This window comes from Larimichthys crocea, chromosome XXI (genome assembly GCF_000972845.2).
Source record: "Larimichthys crocea isolate SSNF chromosome XXI, L_crocea_2.0, whole genome shotgun sequence".
Classification (NCBI taxonomy): domain Eukaryota; kingdom Metazoa; phylum Chordata; class Actinopteri; family Sciaenidae; genus Larimichthys; species Larimichthys crocea.
Window position 1 is genome coordinate 15,410,302 of NC_040031.1, and position 17,574 is coordinate 15,427,875.

General features: G+C 39.4%; 2 protein-coding genes across 6 annotated transcripts in view; both read right to left on the reverse strand.

Annotated features, from left to right (window-relative positions):
• The window catches only part of zmp:0000001167 (protein phosphatase 1 regulatory subunit 12A), a 20,630-nt gene extending 14,712 nt beyond the window's left edge, over nt 1-5,918 (reverse strand). For 3 of the 5 annotated variants that reach the window (XM_019277227.2, XM_019277226.2, XM_019277229.2), the window contains exon 1: nt 5,403-5,917. In XM_019277227.2, the coding sequence (XP_019132772.1) occupies nt 5,403-5,678 (276 nt within the window). In that variant the 5' untranslated portion in view covers nt 5,679-5,917. Of the gene's footprint in view, nt 1-5,402 lie in introns of all 5 variants that reach the window. The other 2 variants (XM_019277228.2, XM_010743222.3) reach the window with 2 other exon arrangements.
• A 2,974-nt stretch (nt 5,919-8,892) lies between these two features.
• On the reverse strand, nt 8,893-14,907 carry pnpla2 (patatin-like phospholipase domain containing 2). The gene is given in 9 exon segments (NM_001303332.1): nt 8,893-9,323; nt 9,912-10,034; nt 10,193-10,325; nt 10,852-11,061; nt 11,429-11,489; nt 11,632-11,841; nt 12,656-12,721; nt 13,054-13,286; nt 14,582-14,907. Coding segments are annotated over 9 exon segments (1,485 nt in total). The 5' UTR covers nt 14,769-14,907; the 3' UTR covers nt 8,893-9,061.
• Between the last annotated feature and the right edge of the window lie 2,667 nt (nt 14,908-17,574).

Consider the following 17,574-nt stretch of genomic DNA (forward strand, 5'->3'; position numbering starts at 1 on the left):
CATAAATGACAAGAAATATGAAGCCGGTTTTCACAGCTACTACAAAGTCTTCTGAGATGGGTCATTTGTGTTACTATTCCGCATTTTATCTGCATTATTTTATTCAGAGAAAAATGGAATGTAGAAAAAAGTCTGCTCATGACACGGAGTCCCTAGGGGACGGGCCCATATAATGCCAATAAATGTTGAGAAAGAGCAGTATTATTATGATTCAGCCGGTATAAAACAGCAGATAATAGTCACGTTGAGAAGCGACGAGTGTGCGAGTGGCGTCAGTGCCTTCAGCGGACACCCCCCCCACAGTCCTGGACGGAGAATACTGCTCATTTTTATGAAAAACACCTAATGTTCATAAACTTGTGGATAGTTTTAAAACTATTCAAATATGGCTGGGTGGTTATAATAACACGTTCTCTTTGGACTCTTACTTTATATGCAGACTTTAATGTTGGTACCACTTGTTTTTTTATTTTCCCCTTTCAGTTAGTCCTCTGGTCGTCTCCATGCTATGGCGTCCCAGTGGCCACATCCAGAGGAAGTTCTCCTTCACTGTTCACCGCCCGACGTGAGCGCCATGCTGATCAGGTACTTCAAAAACAAAAATCAACACACACAGAGACATAAACACAAAATACGTCCATATGTTGGTGTTAAATCATTGCCTGAAACCACTGTTGTCTGTCCTGTGTTTACCTCACTGTGAGCCGCGACTTTCTAAAAGGACTATTTAAAAATCATAATAGCGGTGACGTGTCAGCGTGGTCATGGTCAACACTCACTTAGCGATCTGGATGAAGCCACAGGAGGCAGCAGCATGCAAAGGAGTCCACCCTCGTTGTCTCCTCTGTTGACTCACTCCCGCTCTCCCCACAGAAACTGCACCATCTCAGCATTTTCATCAATAGCAGGCCTGCCAGAGGACACACAGCCACATGACGGATCGCTGTACAAGTGTTTATTGTTCGGCGCTTGTTATAAGTATCCCCGCTATGTATATTTAAAAATAGGAACCAGACAGCGGGCGCGTCAGTCACTGCCAGCTTCGTTACAGTAGAGATTCATTTCAGTCACTTCATTTTGGTTGTTTGTGAAAGGCAAAACTGCAGTCACTTCCAAAAACTACTAAATTCAGCTAAAGCACAGCGGCTAAAACAATGACTACTGTGTCACTTGTTGTAATGACTTCTGTTAAGTGGGCTGCTAAAAGCCCTCAAGTACTTTCCAAAACAGTCACTTTGTGAAAGAGTGAAACAGCGAATCCATTTAGCTGCTTTTCCTGAGGCAAGGTCTCGCAAAATCCCAAGGTGATCCAACAAAAGTCCCAAGATGAATCCATGAGGAGCCATGGTATTATGGTATGATAAGTGGCTTTAATTTCAGCTAATATTTATGTGAAAGAACTCCGGGCAGGATCTGTGTAAGCCAATGTGTCTTTATACTCCAAAAGAAGATGAATTATCTTAAAAAGTCAAACAAAACTTGCCAGTGGGGTGAAATTATTTCAGCCTGTTTAAATACAAACATATTACAGGATTTTCCAAAAAATAAGCGTTAATCAGAATGAGACTGAGCTCTCAGTACTCACTAGTATTAATGTAAGCCGATTTGTAAACGAATAAGATTGTAATAATCTAAACAGTGTTGGCTTTTATGTTTGTTGATTTAATGTGAGAAGAAAAAAAAGTTTTAACTCTTTAATTACTGACTAAACTGACACAAAAAAAACTTTTGGCAGCACAACTAGCTCTAAAACAGGCAAAGATCAGCCTAAATAAAACATAAATACATGATGATTTATTAATGTCACAGTTAGTGGCACCGATTATAGATTTTGATGATAGGGTCTGAAGAAAAATGCCAGTTTCCACAATTATAATAATAATTTTATTTTACCAGCACAATGGCTAAAAAACAAAAAACAAATATATACTTATAGCAACTTGAAGTAGATGACCATTGCATGGCTGAAACTGACCCCCCTCTATATTAAACACATGGATCCAGAGTCTGATGGAGCAGGTTAAAAAGGTTAAGATATATAATAGACTAATGAAATAAAAAATAAAAGTGAAAATGGTGAACAGATTAAATATAAAACAGAAAATGTATAAATATGTTAGCAAAAGCCAGATTAAAAGAAAGCTCTTAAAAATAGACCCTCTTGCTGCCCCACTACCACAACACCAAATAACTTTTTTATAAGTATTGTGTTTGTTTCTATACAACTTACACGGTGGAGCAGACAGGTTGTTTGTGTTTGGTTATTTATTTGTATGTGTGTTTTATATTGTTTTTATTTGCCTGTAACGTGACTATAATCTGTACAAATGTGCCTAACATTGGAAAGAGAAAGCAAAATGTTATGCTGCATAAAGTGAGCCATCCTCCAACGCAGGTGTTATACTCTTGAGGGATTGCTGCTGTTCTGATATTATCGTCTGTCTGTCTCGTCTGTCTGTCTGTCTGTCTGTCTGTCTGCTGTCTGTCGTTGTCTGTTCTGTCTGTCCTGCTGTCTCTGTCTGTGCTCTTTCCTGCTTCATGTGTGTTGGTTTAGGCGACAGTGAAGTAACTCACAGCTACTTCACTGAGTGTAAGTGACAGAAACACTTTGTTCTGTGTGTTACAACCGTGACGTTGAACCGCGTGAAATCGATTCATTGCTGCACGCCTAGTCACAGCAAACAGTGTGCGGGCCGAGCAGACACAAACGCAGTGCAGCGCTGCATCCAACACTTTTTTTAATCTGTGAATATTTTCAAATAATCAAGTGATTTTTTACTTTATAAAAATGGCACAACTAAATCACAAGTAAAAATGTCGGCAGTAGCTCTGTCTATAAGGATTTAGCTTTGGAAGTCCAGCACGGACCAAAGTACGGAAGATCAACTGGTAGCTGGAGAGGTGTCAGTTCACCTCCTGGGCATTGCTGAGGTGCCCTTGAGCAAGGTACCGAACCCCGCACATGCTCATCATTGCACCATCTCTCTACATTTGCATGTCTATAAGCCCTTTATGGGTGTGTGTGTGTGTGTGTGTGTGTGTGTGTGTGTGTGTGGTTGTATTTTGAGTAAAATGCATGTAAAAATGTGAGGGATCAGTAAAGTATCTATTCTATTGTATTGCATTTCACCAGAGGCCAAAATTAGTTAGTTAAAGGGATCACCAAGTCATTTTGATTCATCCTGAGGGTGGGCATAAATAACTGTGACAATCCAGCTCACAAATGTATACTTCACTGTACAGGAAACGTCACCAAAGTGAGAAAGGGATTCATCCTCTGGAGAACCTGAACGTCACTGCATCAAACAGTTACTGGGATATTTTACTCTGGACCACGGCCGTGCACCGACAGCTGAGGGACGTTGCCATCCCTTGAGGCTACAACAAGTACTTGAGAAGATTTGGCACTGTACACCAGCAGGCTGCTCTAAAACAGCTATAAATCAGCCTGACATGAGAGTTAATAACAAAGATATTTATGATGATTCTCTACTGAAGATCAATCTGGTGAAATAAAGAAAAGAAAAAAAAAAACAAGCAAGCCAACCTTTTATCTTATTTTCCCCACTTTGCCTCGTACAACCTGAACGAGGAACATTTGTTGAACAAGACTGCACTCCCTAACGCGACAGCGTTTCCAGCCATTCATTATCACCGCAGTCACGGCAGTGTGAAGCGTCTGTGAGCACACAGCCTCATCCATCAGGCCGTCTTAAGCCACCTACTGTAAGAGGCTTTTGCTTTTGGGCTAAATCAACTAATCACAAAGCTGCTACAAGTCTCCACCCTCCGTCGTAATATAGTATAATTAGTCTGGTAGTAGGGTGGACAAAAATAAAAGGAGGTCATTTTAAGACCCTGAGATGTGATTTGTAGCTCAAAACAGAGCCGGTGTCCATTCGCAGTAGAGGGGGAGCCCTCTGAAACAAGTGGGTGCTCCAGGCTGAATGAATGAACAGAGGGTACTTCGTGCACCCAAGGGTGAACGCACACACAGCCTCCCTGCAGACTCCTTCACTGGGTCATCAAGTGAGTCATTGTGGAAATCGCCTTTTGACAACAGCAGCTTGTGCTGTTTGAGGAATGTTTTCCATTTCTTCATCTGAAATCCCTAAAGTCCCCACCATGGGGAATTGGCAAAAGGGAAGGAGAGAGAGAGACAGGGAGAAGGAGGTGGAAGAGGAGGAGGGGACAAAGGAGTGAGAAAGCATAGTGGAGAAGACAGAAAGCCTTTGGATGGAGAGGATGGAAAGTTTGGAGAGTGCGGGCCTATATTTAATTCTGGTTGCCAGGCGACCGACGAGCAACAGGCAGGGGAGAAAAGGGATGGAGAGGGACCACACTGGGTGACTGGTGGTCCCACGTGTGGAATCGACTCCCCCCGAAAGGGGCGAGCATCCAGAGGAGGCAGCAGGAGCACGCTCACGTCACTCATCTGAGCTTCATCTGAGATACATAATTAACATCAGAGAGGGAGAAGAAAGAAAAAAACAGCATGACATCAGTGGGAGCACACAAGCCAGCTGAGCTACAACTCAACTCCAGTGGGTAGCAGGAACATTTTTTTAAAAAGCACGCCAAGCCAGATCTATCTATGATGACTTACACGCTTGGATATCCAAGTGAAATCCACGTGAGCGTGAATGCAAAGAGACAGCAATGTGTTTGTGACACGCGGCATCATAAAAGCAGAGGAAACACTGCATCACTTTGAAGGGGCCTTGTGTGACAGTGATGTTGTCCAGACGGCTCTTCTGTGTTATGACTGAGGGGAGGGGACTTGAGGGGAGGGCTGGAACAAGAAAGAAGTGAAGCCAATTTGGGACATGCAAAAAGCAATAAAAATGCATTTAAAAAAAAAAGAAAAGAAGTGAAGGTGGAGGTTCAATCAGCTACTTTGGATGTGAGTGTTGATGGTGAGGCGTTCAAAGACCTGTTGCTCAGATGATGGATTCAATGACCTGTTATTATTTTACCGTGGGGCTGTCTGACACAGTGTAATGTCAGAGGTGACCGGTTTGTCTGCTGGAGATAAAGAAGCCTATAACTTAAAAGATGTCAAAGATGGCCCAGCCTACCAACACAGGCTAATAAACTAACTGTTACACAAAGAGGCCAGAAACGGGTCCTCCACTTTGAGCTAACGTTACTGTAGCTGCCACGTTGAAAAAAAAAAAAAAAGCAACATTATGATTAACCGTACTTTTTTTTTTAACTCCGCGGTGAGTTAACGCTCCTCAGCCGTGAGAGAGCGTTCATTACCGGGATGAACGTTGAACCGTCAACCGCTAAAGTTCAAGCTACAGTTAGCACCCCCCACCCACCGCCGCCGCGTTAACACGCAGCGCGCACACACACAGCCGTTAACAGTTTGAAAGAGACGTTAACTTTTGTTTTTCTACCTGATGAAGCGCTGTCAGTCCGTCTATGTTGGCGTGGTTGATGTCAGCTCCCTGCCGGAGTAACGCCGCCACCTCCTCCCGGTCTCCGGCGGAGCAGGCGGCCATAAACACAGCTCCTTGGGCGAATCGAACTTTCGCCCGCCGCGTCCCTGAACCGCTCAAGTTTCCCCGGGCCTCCCATCCAGTCTGATCGGTCTCCGAGCCCAGCCATCGCTGCAGCTGATCCTGCCGTCGCTGTTTGGCAGCTTCGGACCGGGAATGGTCAGTGGCCGCCATCTTCCCTGGTCTGTCCCGGACAGATTCAGCTCATGGTACGAGGAGGAGAAGCGGAGTGGACGGTTTGGATTGAGCCTCTCTCTCTCTCTCTCTCTCTCGCTCCCCCCACGAAGTGCGCCCCCTGGCGGACACACGCTGCAAACGGCGCCGTGAACTTCGGTGCGAACTTCTGACTGAGTGGCAGTCTCATGCTGCTTTCAAGTGCTCCTCGGAAATCCCTATTTCAAAAGGAGCTGGGTCTTTTCTTCATAACACTGCATTTACACTGTATTTTTTGTCTTTATAACAATCAAAAACAATTACAAATATACATGATATATCAATATATAGCTATTAAAAGTGTAACTAGTACTATATATAAATGTAACTTTGTATTTTGTTTTATGTGTCCTGTGTGTTTTTTGCGTTGTACTGTTTGTTATTGTGCTGTAATATGTTTTAATTGTGTCTGCAGAAGGGGCTGTAGTACATCAAATGTAACCATTTTTGTTTAATACTGTACATGGTCCCATAAAATAAATGAATGAAAAAAAAAGAAAAAAAAATATGCATATTTTATTTGAATAGTTTTATTTTAGGTGACAATAACTATGCTATTTCACCATATTTTTTTATGTATTATTTACCAATGACAGTATAAACTATGGACAGAGCTAATAAGCCACCTGTAACTGCACTTACCTGTCAATCAAAGCGGCCACTCTGTTAATTATGCGTAACGTTAAGCCTTAATATAATTTAAACAGGTGAGTTATATAAAAATTCACCCTCGCTACAGTTGGCATGGACGGGGAAATTAGCTATAGAGACCAAAGCCGTGTTTTGAATCAGGCTGTAAACATGTTTATGTGAAGTTAGACATTTAAATATAGGCGCTTATGGAGAATCACTCACTTCTGCAGCCTGTCTCAAGCGACCTCTCCAGGAATTACAGTCTTTAGCACTTCAACACTGGAGGTTGCCACTTGATTTTTATTAATAACTAATGATTTATTAATAATTTAACTCCCTCAATTTTGTCTTTATAATACGTGTTTGTGTGCTTTCTGTTTTTATTATCTTTTATCTTGAGCACTGTGTACCGCTTCAAAACCAACCATCATCCTTTATGGACATATAAAGTGATTTATTGATTGATTATTCTGAAGACAGACTTGGCTACACACACATACAAGAACACAAATTAAAATGACTTGTCATCATTTATGACTGAGTGCAAAATCCAGACTGGCACCAGTTCACTGTGGATTTAACGTAGCTGGGAAAGCGGTTAAATTACAAAAAATACAAAATCCATAGGAAACACGGTGAAGAAATTAAGAAATACGCTGTTAACATAAAGGCAGAGATGTTTGAAAGTAGGAGACATACTCCATACTGCTTCCAAGTTTCCATTTTTCCGACATCACGTGAAGGCGTTGTCACGTATCAACAAGTATATCAGAGTCGCCTACATAAAAATCTACCTACATATTTTTGTCTTTGTGGCCAACCTGTTATCAAACCTGGACACTGAATTTATCCAGGACTGAGCAGCTTTTACAGCTGATCAGACTGTGCGATGACTTTTGTGGTCACACTGCTGAGGGGGATTCCCGATGTGCGTGTCTGCAGTAAATCCTCTGTGTTGTAATGACAGCGTTTCTTACCACCGCGGCAAAACATGTATTATGGCGGACACGCATGCCTTAACGTGTTAATAATAGTTTGTTTTTTTTTCTTTGAAGGCTGGTTTTTAATTTGTAAATGAGCTTAAAAAGTCAGTGAGAATAAATCCTACAGATCTGCTCCTGAAAAGCTTTTAATTACAAATATCAAGTGTTGAAATTACAAATTACAAATATCAAGTGTTAAAAATACAAATATCAAGTGTTGAAATATAAATACATAGTAAATATATTATATAAAACAGAGGTAATACCACATATATCTTTCCAATGTGTGTCACAAAACCAAAAGAACTGACTATAATTACTAATAAGTTGTGGATTTTATCATCACAGGAGGATTTTTTTTAAATGTAATTTTAAAATAGCAAAATAAACAAGGAACTCATTTAATCTTTTTAAATTTATTTTATGCAAGATGCTACACCTTTAATTATTATCAAACTGTGATCTGCGGTACAGAAAAGAGCTACATTATATCTGTTTTTACACGTACACTCACAAATTGAATGTGATTATTTGTCATTTTGCTGAGATCATCTGGAAGCCTCTCAAGAACCACCTTGGGATCACTGATCCCCCTGTTTGTTTACTGTTTGTGATGTGTACTGTTCCCTGCTCTTTGTGCACTTTTTCTCTGTGAGCTGCAGCTTTTCTGGGTATTGTGACAATCACTGATCTGAGCGGGAAAACACTCATACGCTGTGAGTCAATGTTAAACAATACCTGTTTATTTAATGACCACATAAATATTATTCCCTTCAACAGTTTGACAATATGTTAAACTCACTTGGCAATTATTTCATTGAACATTAAGGCACGACTTTGATCACAAAGTTTCTTGTAGAACACAGTACAAGAAGTATTTAAACAAGTAGGTTATTACCTAAGAAACTCATGGATGTCATACAGTGATATCACATGACAAAGTGCAACTTAGATTAAACAAAATCACATTGTTGATTTACTGTGTGCGCATTAAAATGTACATAAGGCCAAAGTCAAAGCATAAAATTCAAAATAATGTAGATTTAACTTACATGTAAGCCAATCGAGATGATAGAAAAAGGGGAAACGGAGCAGAGTGGTTTGGTATTTTTCATATAAATAATGAAACATAATATGTTTTTTCACAATACTGCATTGACACTTGCATCAAATAAATGGAGTAACTACCTGTAACAAACAGACTGGTGTGTCCACTGTTTTCCCTTGTCCAGTCAGAAGTAATCTGGAGCTCATAAGTGGACGCAGCAGGACTCTGTGCTTAACTACTGGTCTGACTGCATTCCACCAAAAACATAAACCCGTTCGTCTATTTTAACCATGCTACTTCAAGTGCACATTTTCATTTGTAACATCCTGTAATTCAAGTTTGTACTGCTTGAGCACATGTGCTAAGTTTAAATGCACTTGTGTAGACCTGCAGACATACTCTGACTAATACTGTAGCTAAAGACTTCTTTCATAAGTCAAAAAAACTTAATCCAAACTAAGTGTAAATACGGTAAATGATTACTATTTAAAACCAATACACAAAGAGGCTACAACTTCTTCCTGGCAGCTTATGTAAGGATGTAAACAGATAATAAAATCTGATTTAAATTATCTCAAAGTGTCCCTGGATCTAGAGTAAGTTAGTCTGAACTTCATCTCTTAGGAGATGCTGATGGTTTCTCCAGAGTCGGCAGCAGGTGGAATATTAGACATACAATGTCAGTGCATTGAGAGGCCTTCTGGGGAGATGATGCATGGAGGACTCTCATCGGGTGATATCGGTTTAGTTTCAAAGGAACCTTGCAGGTCCATGTTGATACACAGGACTCCGGACAACAGCTGCCTCTTGTACTGGTCGAGACGCATGAAGACATCCAGGACTGAAGAACTGCTCTCGTTCACCCAGGTGGGAAACAGGCTGGTGGAGCTGATCTGGGATGGGAGGGACTGGTAGTGGTGCAGCTCCAGCTGGCAGAAAAATCTGAAGCATTGCCAGCAGAAACAGTGTGAAAGTCTGAAACAGGTTCACTTGCTGTTATTAAAGCAGCTATAATCAATATTTTTAGAATGAAAATGTGGAAGACGTCACTCTTTATCACAATCATCTGCAGCTCGCCTCGATTTAAAATAAGTTTACAGTGAGTCTTAGCTAATTAATTAGTTGTCCGGCATGCAACTTTACTTGCTTGGTTCACTCTCACTGCTCTCATAGTGTACATAACCTGCCCATTACCAAACAGCAGACAGACACAGTTAGCTGGTTTACTGGAAACATGCTTCTAAATGAATACTAATATTGTCTTGAATTTTTTTAAAAGTTAGGCTTCTCAGCTTCTTAGCAAAAACTGATGATATGTCAATGATGTGTTCACAACTTGTTTCTGCTGCCCCCAAGTGGCCAAAAAAATCCAAAAGTTATTGCAGGTTGAACCCCAGCTATATTCACATAGCAGCTGTAAGTCATACACATAATATATTCTGCAATGATTGTACGTTAAAAGTTGTCGTACAAAGACAAGTATAACTACCATCTTTGTAAATATATCTTTCAGAGGAGTCCCCCCCCTACCTGGCAGACACATGCTGGGAAATACTTCTGGAGGCCTGGCGAAGAACATGTTGTAGGACTTTTAATATCTGCTCTCGAATCCATCCTACATCTTCTTGCACATCTGGCAGCCACTCCAGAAGTCTACACATGGGAAAAACTGCTGTTAGTCAACAGTCCAAGAGTTTCTGCTGTCTGAATGATTTTATAGACCACAAGCTGGTGGCAACAAGACCAGAGTAGTACTATTTTGAGTGAAACAAAGAGGAAATAGGACCAGATGTAATTAAGTCCTACAGTACCTGAGAGTCAAGGACAGAGCAGACTCCACAGGGAGCGTGTAGGGAAGCATCATGGCTGAGGCCATCCTGACAGGAAGCATGTTGCTTAGCGACTGCACAAGGCTCCTCCTCTCCATGCAGGCCTCAACTAGAGCTGCAGAGGGAGGCAGAGATGATCACAACGGTTACCCAAAACCATCTGTAGAATTAACCTGCTTTATGCAGTGTTATGTTCAAGTTTCAGAACAGTCTTGTTGGTAAATACAGTGTGTTTATCTCTCACCGATATACAGAAGAAAAAGGGGAATACTATACAATGGAAAGTGGGTCACTACCCACATTAAGAGTGATGGTACTGTTCCAACAACAACTCATTTGTATGCATTACCTCAAATGGTCATACTGTACATTGTCTATTTTCATATTATTGCAATCCTTGAACTGACAATCTGAATTGACAATCATCAAAAACATCTTATAGGGTTCCCTTTCTTGATATATGGTGCATTTTATATTCATTTAGTATTTATGCTACAATCAAGGCAGCCACTGGTTCTTGGAGAATCTTGATACTTGCTTGCTTTCACAAAGCCAAAGCAGTGACTGTTTTTCTTGGCCTGTGGAAAGGTGACGTTTTGAACAGGGCAGTGATAACAGCTGAGATATGAAGCCACGTGTACCTTTGTGCAGGGTGGGCGGAAGGTGTTCAATGATATGCTCCTCTATTGAGGAGCTGCAATGAACCATCACTGCTCCCTCTTTCACGAGTGACTGTTTCTCCTCTTCATTGTTTTCATCGTCCTGATTATCGTCCTCGTTACAATCCTCATTTTCATCACGGTTGGCTAGCAGGGGTCTGTCTCTGTGAGGTCCGTTGAAATGAAGCAGTTCTGAAAACAGAAGCAAATGTGAAAGCATTATTATTATTATTATTTATTATCTGTAATCAATAGTGAAGTCATTTTTAATTAGTTAAATGTCCAGGGTGTCAAATTCAGGTGGCTCTATTTACAGAATATGGCAGAAATGTGCAATTTTTATGCGTTTCATGGCAACTATAGTTTCTCCTTCAAGCTAGTAGGGAGAGGGTGAAACCAGGGGTTGCAATCTGCAACTACAGCACAAAATGCCACTAAATTCACCTGTCAACTATCTTATGTGCTTACAAAATGCCAAAACGCCTACATCTAATTAAATAAACAAATAAATCATCATGTGATTTGGAGAAAGTTTGATGAGTAAACCACTGTTTCTTACCATTCTTCTTTAAAAAGTGCAGAGCATCTTTATATCCCTGCTTACACATGGCCTTCATAACCTGCACACAAAAGAAACACATATTCATTCATTCCTCCTGAGTCGACTGAGGTTACACCAGTTCATCTGAGCCAATCAATTAATCTGGAGACATATGTGTGTGCGTGTGTGTGTTTGTATGAGGTTGTAATCAAGTGACCTACCATAGGGTCTGGAGGGAAAAGTGCCCTGGAGACTCTGTAGAGGTTGGGGAGATTGAACTGGATGCTTGTGTTGGTGAATCGCAGCTCGTGTATGTTTGTCGAGGTGTCTCTGGGGCAAATGTCACTCTCTCCGGAGAACGGGGACACGGTGATGGTATTTTTCATTTCATACTGAGGAAGGTTGTCGGAAATGCCTCCATCGACATATCGCTGAGCGATAAAAGATAAACATTAGCATCGGAACAAACAAAAAAAGATCACTCATAGCAAAATTTCTTCACAATATTGATGTAAAATCCTTAAGGGGCACTCAGAATTGATAACAGAGACATCACATCCTGTGTATTGATTAGTGTTTGTTTTTATTGAAGCTGGTGAACTTTTAAACCGGCTGTGTGTCAACAGATAAGAACAGAGTGACATCAGTTTTTCTTTTTCTTTTTTGAGGGGTAGGCGAGGACACAACAACCTTAAAGCCTGTGCCAACGTGGTCGCATTTGGCTCTGCCACTCTCGAAGCACGTACAAGCACATGTAAGCTCATAAAACCCATCACAGAGGCCACACAGAGAGGGTGGGAGTGCTCATATTGCTCAATAATGTTTCCCACAAAACCTTTGTACTAGAAACATGTTGAGCAAAGTAAAAAAAAAAAAAAACTACTTTCCCCTTTAGTGTGAGCCCTCTGACAAACACTGACTCCTGAGGAATTTTCTAATCATTGTTTCCACGCACGTGCCATTCAGAACAAACACATTCTTGAGGAAGGGAGGGCTGTGATGAGGGGCAGTTATGGTTGAAAAAATAAAGTGGCAAAAGTTACAACAACAAAGCACAATGAGAGGAAATACACTCAAGGTAGACTGGTCATTAAACCTCTCCAACAGTAGTAGCAGTATCTAACACTCCAGATCTAAAAATCCATGAAGATCATGGAGGCAATTTCTTTTCATTAGATTAAATTAAAGGACAATCGACAACATGGGGACAGAGCACGTGTGCTGAATAATAATAAATCTACTCACCACTCCTTGCAGTGTGGGAGGTATGAGGCCACAATATACTGGGATGTAGGCACTGCAGACACATGCCTAGTTAAGACAAGAGATCATATAGAAACAGTGTTTTTGAGAAATTGTTGGGGGTGAAATTAACTTAACTGTATTACTGTAGCTGACATTTGCTTTACAAAGATATAAAACAGACAAAAGCAGCAAAGCCTCACATTTGAGAAGCTGAAGCTAGTGAATATTTGGCATTATTTGCCAAGATGTTCTTCTAAAAGAACCCATACGTAGGTATGCCCCAGAATACTGCCACATTATAAGTAATGACGTATCAAATTAACTGTATCCTAACATCTGATTTTGTTCATATCAACCAACCCTGCAGCAAAATATTGAGAAAAAAATATACTGCACACCTGCACCACCTCTTCTTTGCTGTTGAAGTGTGACACCAGGACATTTTCCCCATCTGACACTCGGGTAAGAGAGATCCCTAACCGCCCACTGGCCTCATGGTGGCAATCAGCCGGCAGCGTGTGGCGCAGCATGTGGCGCACAATCTTCACCAGGTTGAAGGACGGATGCATGGGTCCGAGGAAACGCTTCCTTGCCTCTTTGGCAACATCGATGATATTCGCACCAGCCTCTCCTGTGAAGACATTGTTAGTTCTTCATGTGACCGCACATTGAATACTTAATAAAGTCAGGACATGCTACTTCAGAAGCAAGTGTATCAAGATTACAGTGATTTTGTCAGAGGATACTCTGTTTCCCTTAAACCTTTTCTTCTTGGTGGTCTTTAAGAATGAGGATAAAGATGAAGAAGAGCACTGCCAAACAGGAAAGGGCTTAACTGATATGTTCACTATGAAATGGTTATGATCCAGATGCCATGTTGGTCTTTTAACCAAGTAAACAAGTTTGAGGTACTTTACTTGAGTATGCTACTTTAAAAAAATATATTTTATTTAATTTTATGCTACTTGATACAATTTGAAAGGAAATATTGTTCTTTTATTCCACTAGATTTATCTGACAGATACTAGATAACACACAACAATGATTAATGAACAAAACATATTCAAGCAGTATATGAAGTTTAAATCCACCCCACATTTACTAGCTGCAACAATAAAGGGATACTTACCCATTAATACTGTTTATATTGTATATATCTTAGCATAACTAAGACCGACCACTTCATTAGTGACCCAACACAACACCTCTGACATAAATTCTACTTTTATGAACCTTAGAATATTTCTGTTTTTGTTGACACTGTCAGAGAGGTAATAATCCTACTTCATGTTAATTAGTGGGGTCTTAGTAGGTGCTGTAGTTGTACAGGAGTATTGAGAGGTGTTTCTAATATTTTGGCCCTCTCATGTATGTAAATAGGATGGCTGAAATATTAGCAACACCTTTCAATATAATGCAAACAACAACAGTAATTATAATTAGGTTGTTCTTGTGTAACTAATGAAGTGGCCGGTTGGTGTATACCTCTTTATATATGTACATTACTGTGCAAAGTGTATTTCACTCTCTAGGTATTTGTACTATATGCAATGGCAATAAAGTTAACTCTAATCTAATTAATGCACCAATAATCAAGTAATATAATAAATAGTGCTTTTACTTTTAAATATATACTGCTAATACTTATGTACAAGTAAAAAAGTTTGAATGACTGTTACTGAAGTAAAAAGAAAGACTGATAAAAATAAATGTGAATTTCTAATGGGCAGAAAGTTTACCTTTACTTTTATAAATAAAAATATATAATGGTAATACGTGTGTACAAGTATTAAAAAATAGTGACTTTTATAACAGAGTTACTATTAAATGTAGGACTTTTATATCGACTTCAGCAGTCCAAATTTGAGCTTAGTACTCTAGTAATCTTTTAAGACTTTTAAGGAAATACTAAAAAAGCATAAATACCGAGACACACTCCAGAGACCAGGGCAGTGGCTGTGAGAGCTCCGGCTGATGCTCCATAGATGTGCCGGGCGTTGTGCACCAGGAACGGAGCGTGCTCCAGCAGACAGCTGGCCACACCGACGTGGTAGATACCGAGGAAGCCACAGCCAGCGAAGGAGATGTTCCACGGCGAGTCTAGAGGAAACATGCCGGTGACTGTGGGGCTGAAGTTCAACAGCTGCAAAAGACGTAGAGTGTGCTGCTGAAGCCGAAGATGATGCGTCTTTATTTATATTATTTAAAAGCACAAAACTCCCTTGTGTTGTAGCTAAATCCCTTTAGTAAATGTTAAGTAAAAAGCAGCTCAAAGCTAGTTAAATAGCTCCGAGGGGAAGCACGGGGAGTTCATCGTGTTGTTGTTGTTTCACCTACTTGGTTGGTGTGTGTTCGGGAGGCTGGAGCAGCTCGAACTCGTTTGTCCAATCACAATCGACACCGCAGAGCAAAGTGACCAATCACAAGTAGAACTGTTGACAAAGTGACCAATCACAATCCACGATGCTTAAAACACCCGTAAGGTCAATAAGCGGACACTGACAGCTGTCATGTTCTCCCGTAAGGTCAATAAGCGGACACTGACAGCTGTCATGTTCTCCAGGCAGAGCATTTTGTTTTGTCCTTCACGTGTTTATCTGCCTGTTTGTTTGTTTGTTTTTACATTTTCAAGCTTTATTTATATATTTTTAAGCTTTATATATTTTTAAAGATATTTTCTAAGCTTTATATTTTTATTTCTAAATATATTTGTAAGCTTTATATTTTTATTTTTAAATATATTTGTAAGCTTTATATTTTAACATTTTTTTGTATCTTTTCTAAGCTTTATATTTTTATATATTTTTAAGCTTTATATTTTTTGATTTTTTAATATACTTCTTAGCTTTATATTTTATATTTTAATATATTTTTAAGCTTTATATTTTTCATTTTTTAATATACTTCTAAGCTTTATATTTTTAGATTTTAATATATTTTTAAGCTATATATTTTTCATTTTTTAATATACTTCTAAGCTTTATATTTTTTAGTTATCATGATGAAGAATGTGTATTGATTTCCGACTGTGCAATATTGGCTGGCTTTTTGTTTTCAGATGAGCAAACAAACTTAGGTTTGAGAAAGATATGTGTTCAGCCAGAAGAAGAAAAAATCTGTCCTAAAAATAAAGGACATCTGGCTTGTTTGCAACATCCTTGTTACAAAATAGTAAACGGTAGTAGGGTTTCACAAGAAATAGTAATGAAATCACAAATTTCTTGCATTTGAGGCACACACAACAACAACAAGTTTTATAGAACACTTCCTCGAAGAAACTATTCGCAGAATTAGACTGCAAATAGTTCACTTTTGTGGGCACTGTTTTGGACACGGACCCTATTGTGAAAGCACCATCAGCCAGGGTTCATTGTTTAAAAAAATGCTCTATTCTAAGTGTGTATTGACTTAACTGCCACAGAAGTCCCATGTTTAAAAGGATTCACCTTTAAATTTGCATCATCTTATAAAAAAACAGACACCATATCAACCAGAGCAGCTCTTATCTCAAGATTTGTATTGTGCTTACATGGCACAAAAAAGTTTCACAAACAAACTGACAAGCTGTTGTCTTTAAGCAATAACCTTGTTATTTTTTGAGTGTCTGCTCAATAATAAAACTGCCACCTCTGCTGCGTGCTCTGTACTTAATGAGACCTTGGATGTGACAGCAGGACTCACTTGGAGCACATGGAGAGGTTGGCTGGGCCTGGATAGTGTGTCAACAGGGCCCTTACAGCACTTTTCCAACCTGCCAAACCAAACAAGTTCATTGGGAACTGATGATGCAGCTCTAGATGAAACAGTCTGCTGGCATCACAAAGGCTAAAATTAATTTAAATTAATAACATTTTCTGATCAGTTTTTAAGGAAAGGCTTTAAATTGTGTTTATGTACTTTAGGATTGCATCAGAAGAGAAGTCATTCCAGCTCCAGCTCCAAGAAAAGTGACTGATCAGAGGATGATAGCTGCACTGGGAGGTTTTTTAAGGATAATTTCTTTTGTTATTGTACCCAAATATTGGCAAAGTGTATCTGAATACATTCTTGTCTAGTTAAGTAAATGGGTTTTTTCCAGAGCAGAGATGAACTTTTGACACAGTTTCTTTACCAATATGCAGTACAGTTTGTACCGACCATTCAAATAAGTTATGAGATTTAAAAAAAAACAAGATATGTAACAGTTTTGAAGAAGAATGATACTTCAGACCAAATCAGGAAAAATTTCCACAGCTAATGTTTTTAAACTACTTTTTACTTTAACCCTCATGCGTCACTTGTGTCCATTTTGGCACATTTTTCCTCTTTATCTGGCCATCATTTTGGCTGCGTTAGTGCATATGGCCCATTTTTTGTTTAACAAAATCTCTTTCTTGACACATTTTGGATCAAAAGAACAATAAAGAAAAAGCCCTCTTAAGTCATTAAGGACAAAAATGTCCACTTCCAAAAAAAAAACTGCTATAAAAACTTCACAAATCAATATTTCTTCTGCATAAATCTCTCAAACAACAAAATCATTTTCAGGATTTTGACCCTTTAAATGCCAGTTTGATTACTTGATGTTATTTATGAAAAAGCGAAAATAGCGTATTGTTTTTTCATAAATAACAACAGTGACATGAATTCAATTTGTCATTAATGTATGGGTTAATGAAAAAACATATAACTATTACAGCTGCTCTTGACCTACACTGTAAGAAATTTTAATTTGATATAATCTAATAGTTTGAGACATGTGCACATAATATTTAATATATTATATATAATACATACTATATAATCTATAATCTATAATAAATAATAATATATAATAGTGCTGAACAGCGCCCCCCGATGGCCGAGCAGGTCCTCGCACACGTTGACCAGCCGTCCCGCCCTGAGTTGAAACTTTGGCGGCGCTATCGTCGGAGGCGCTC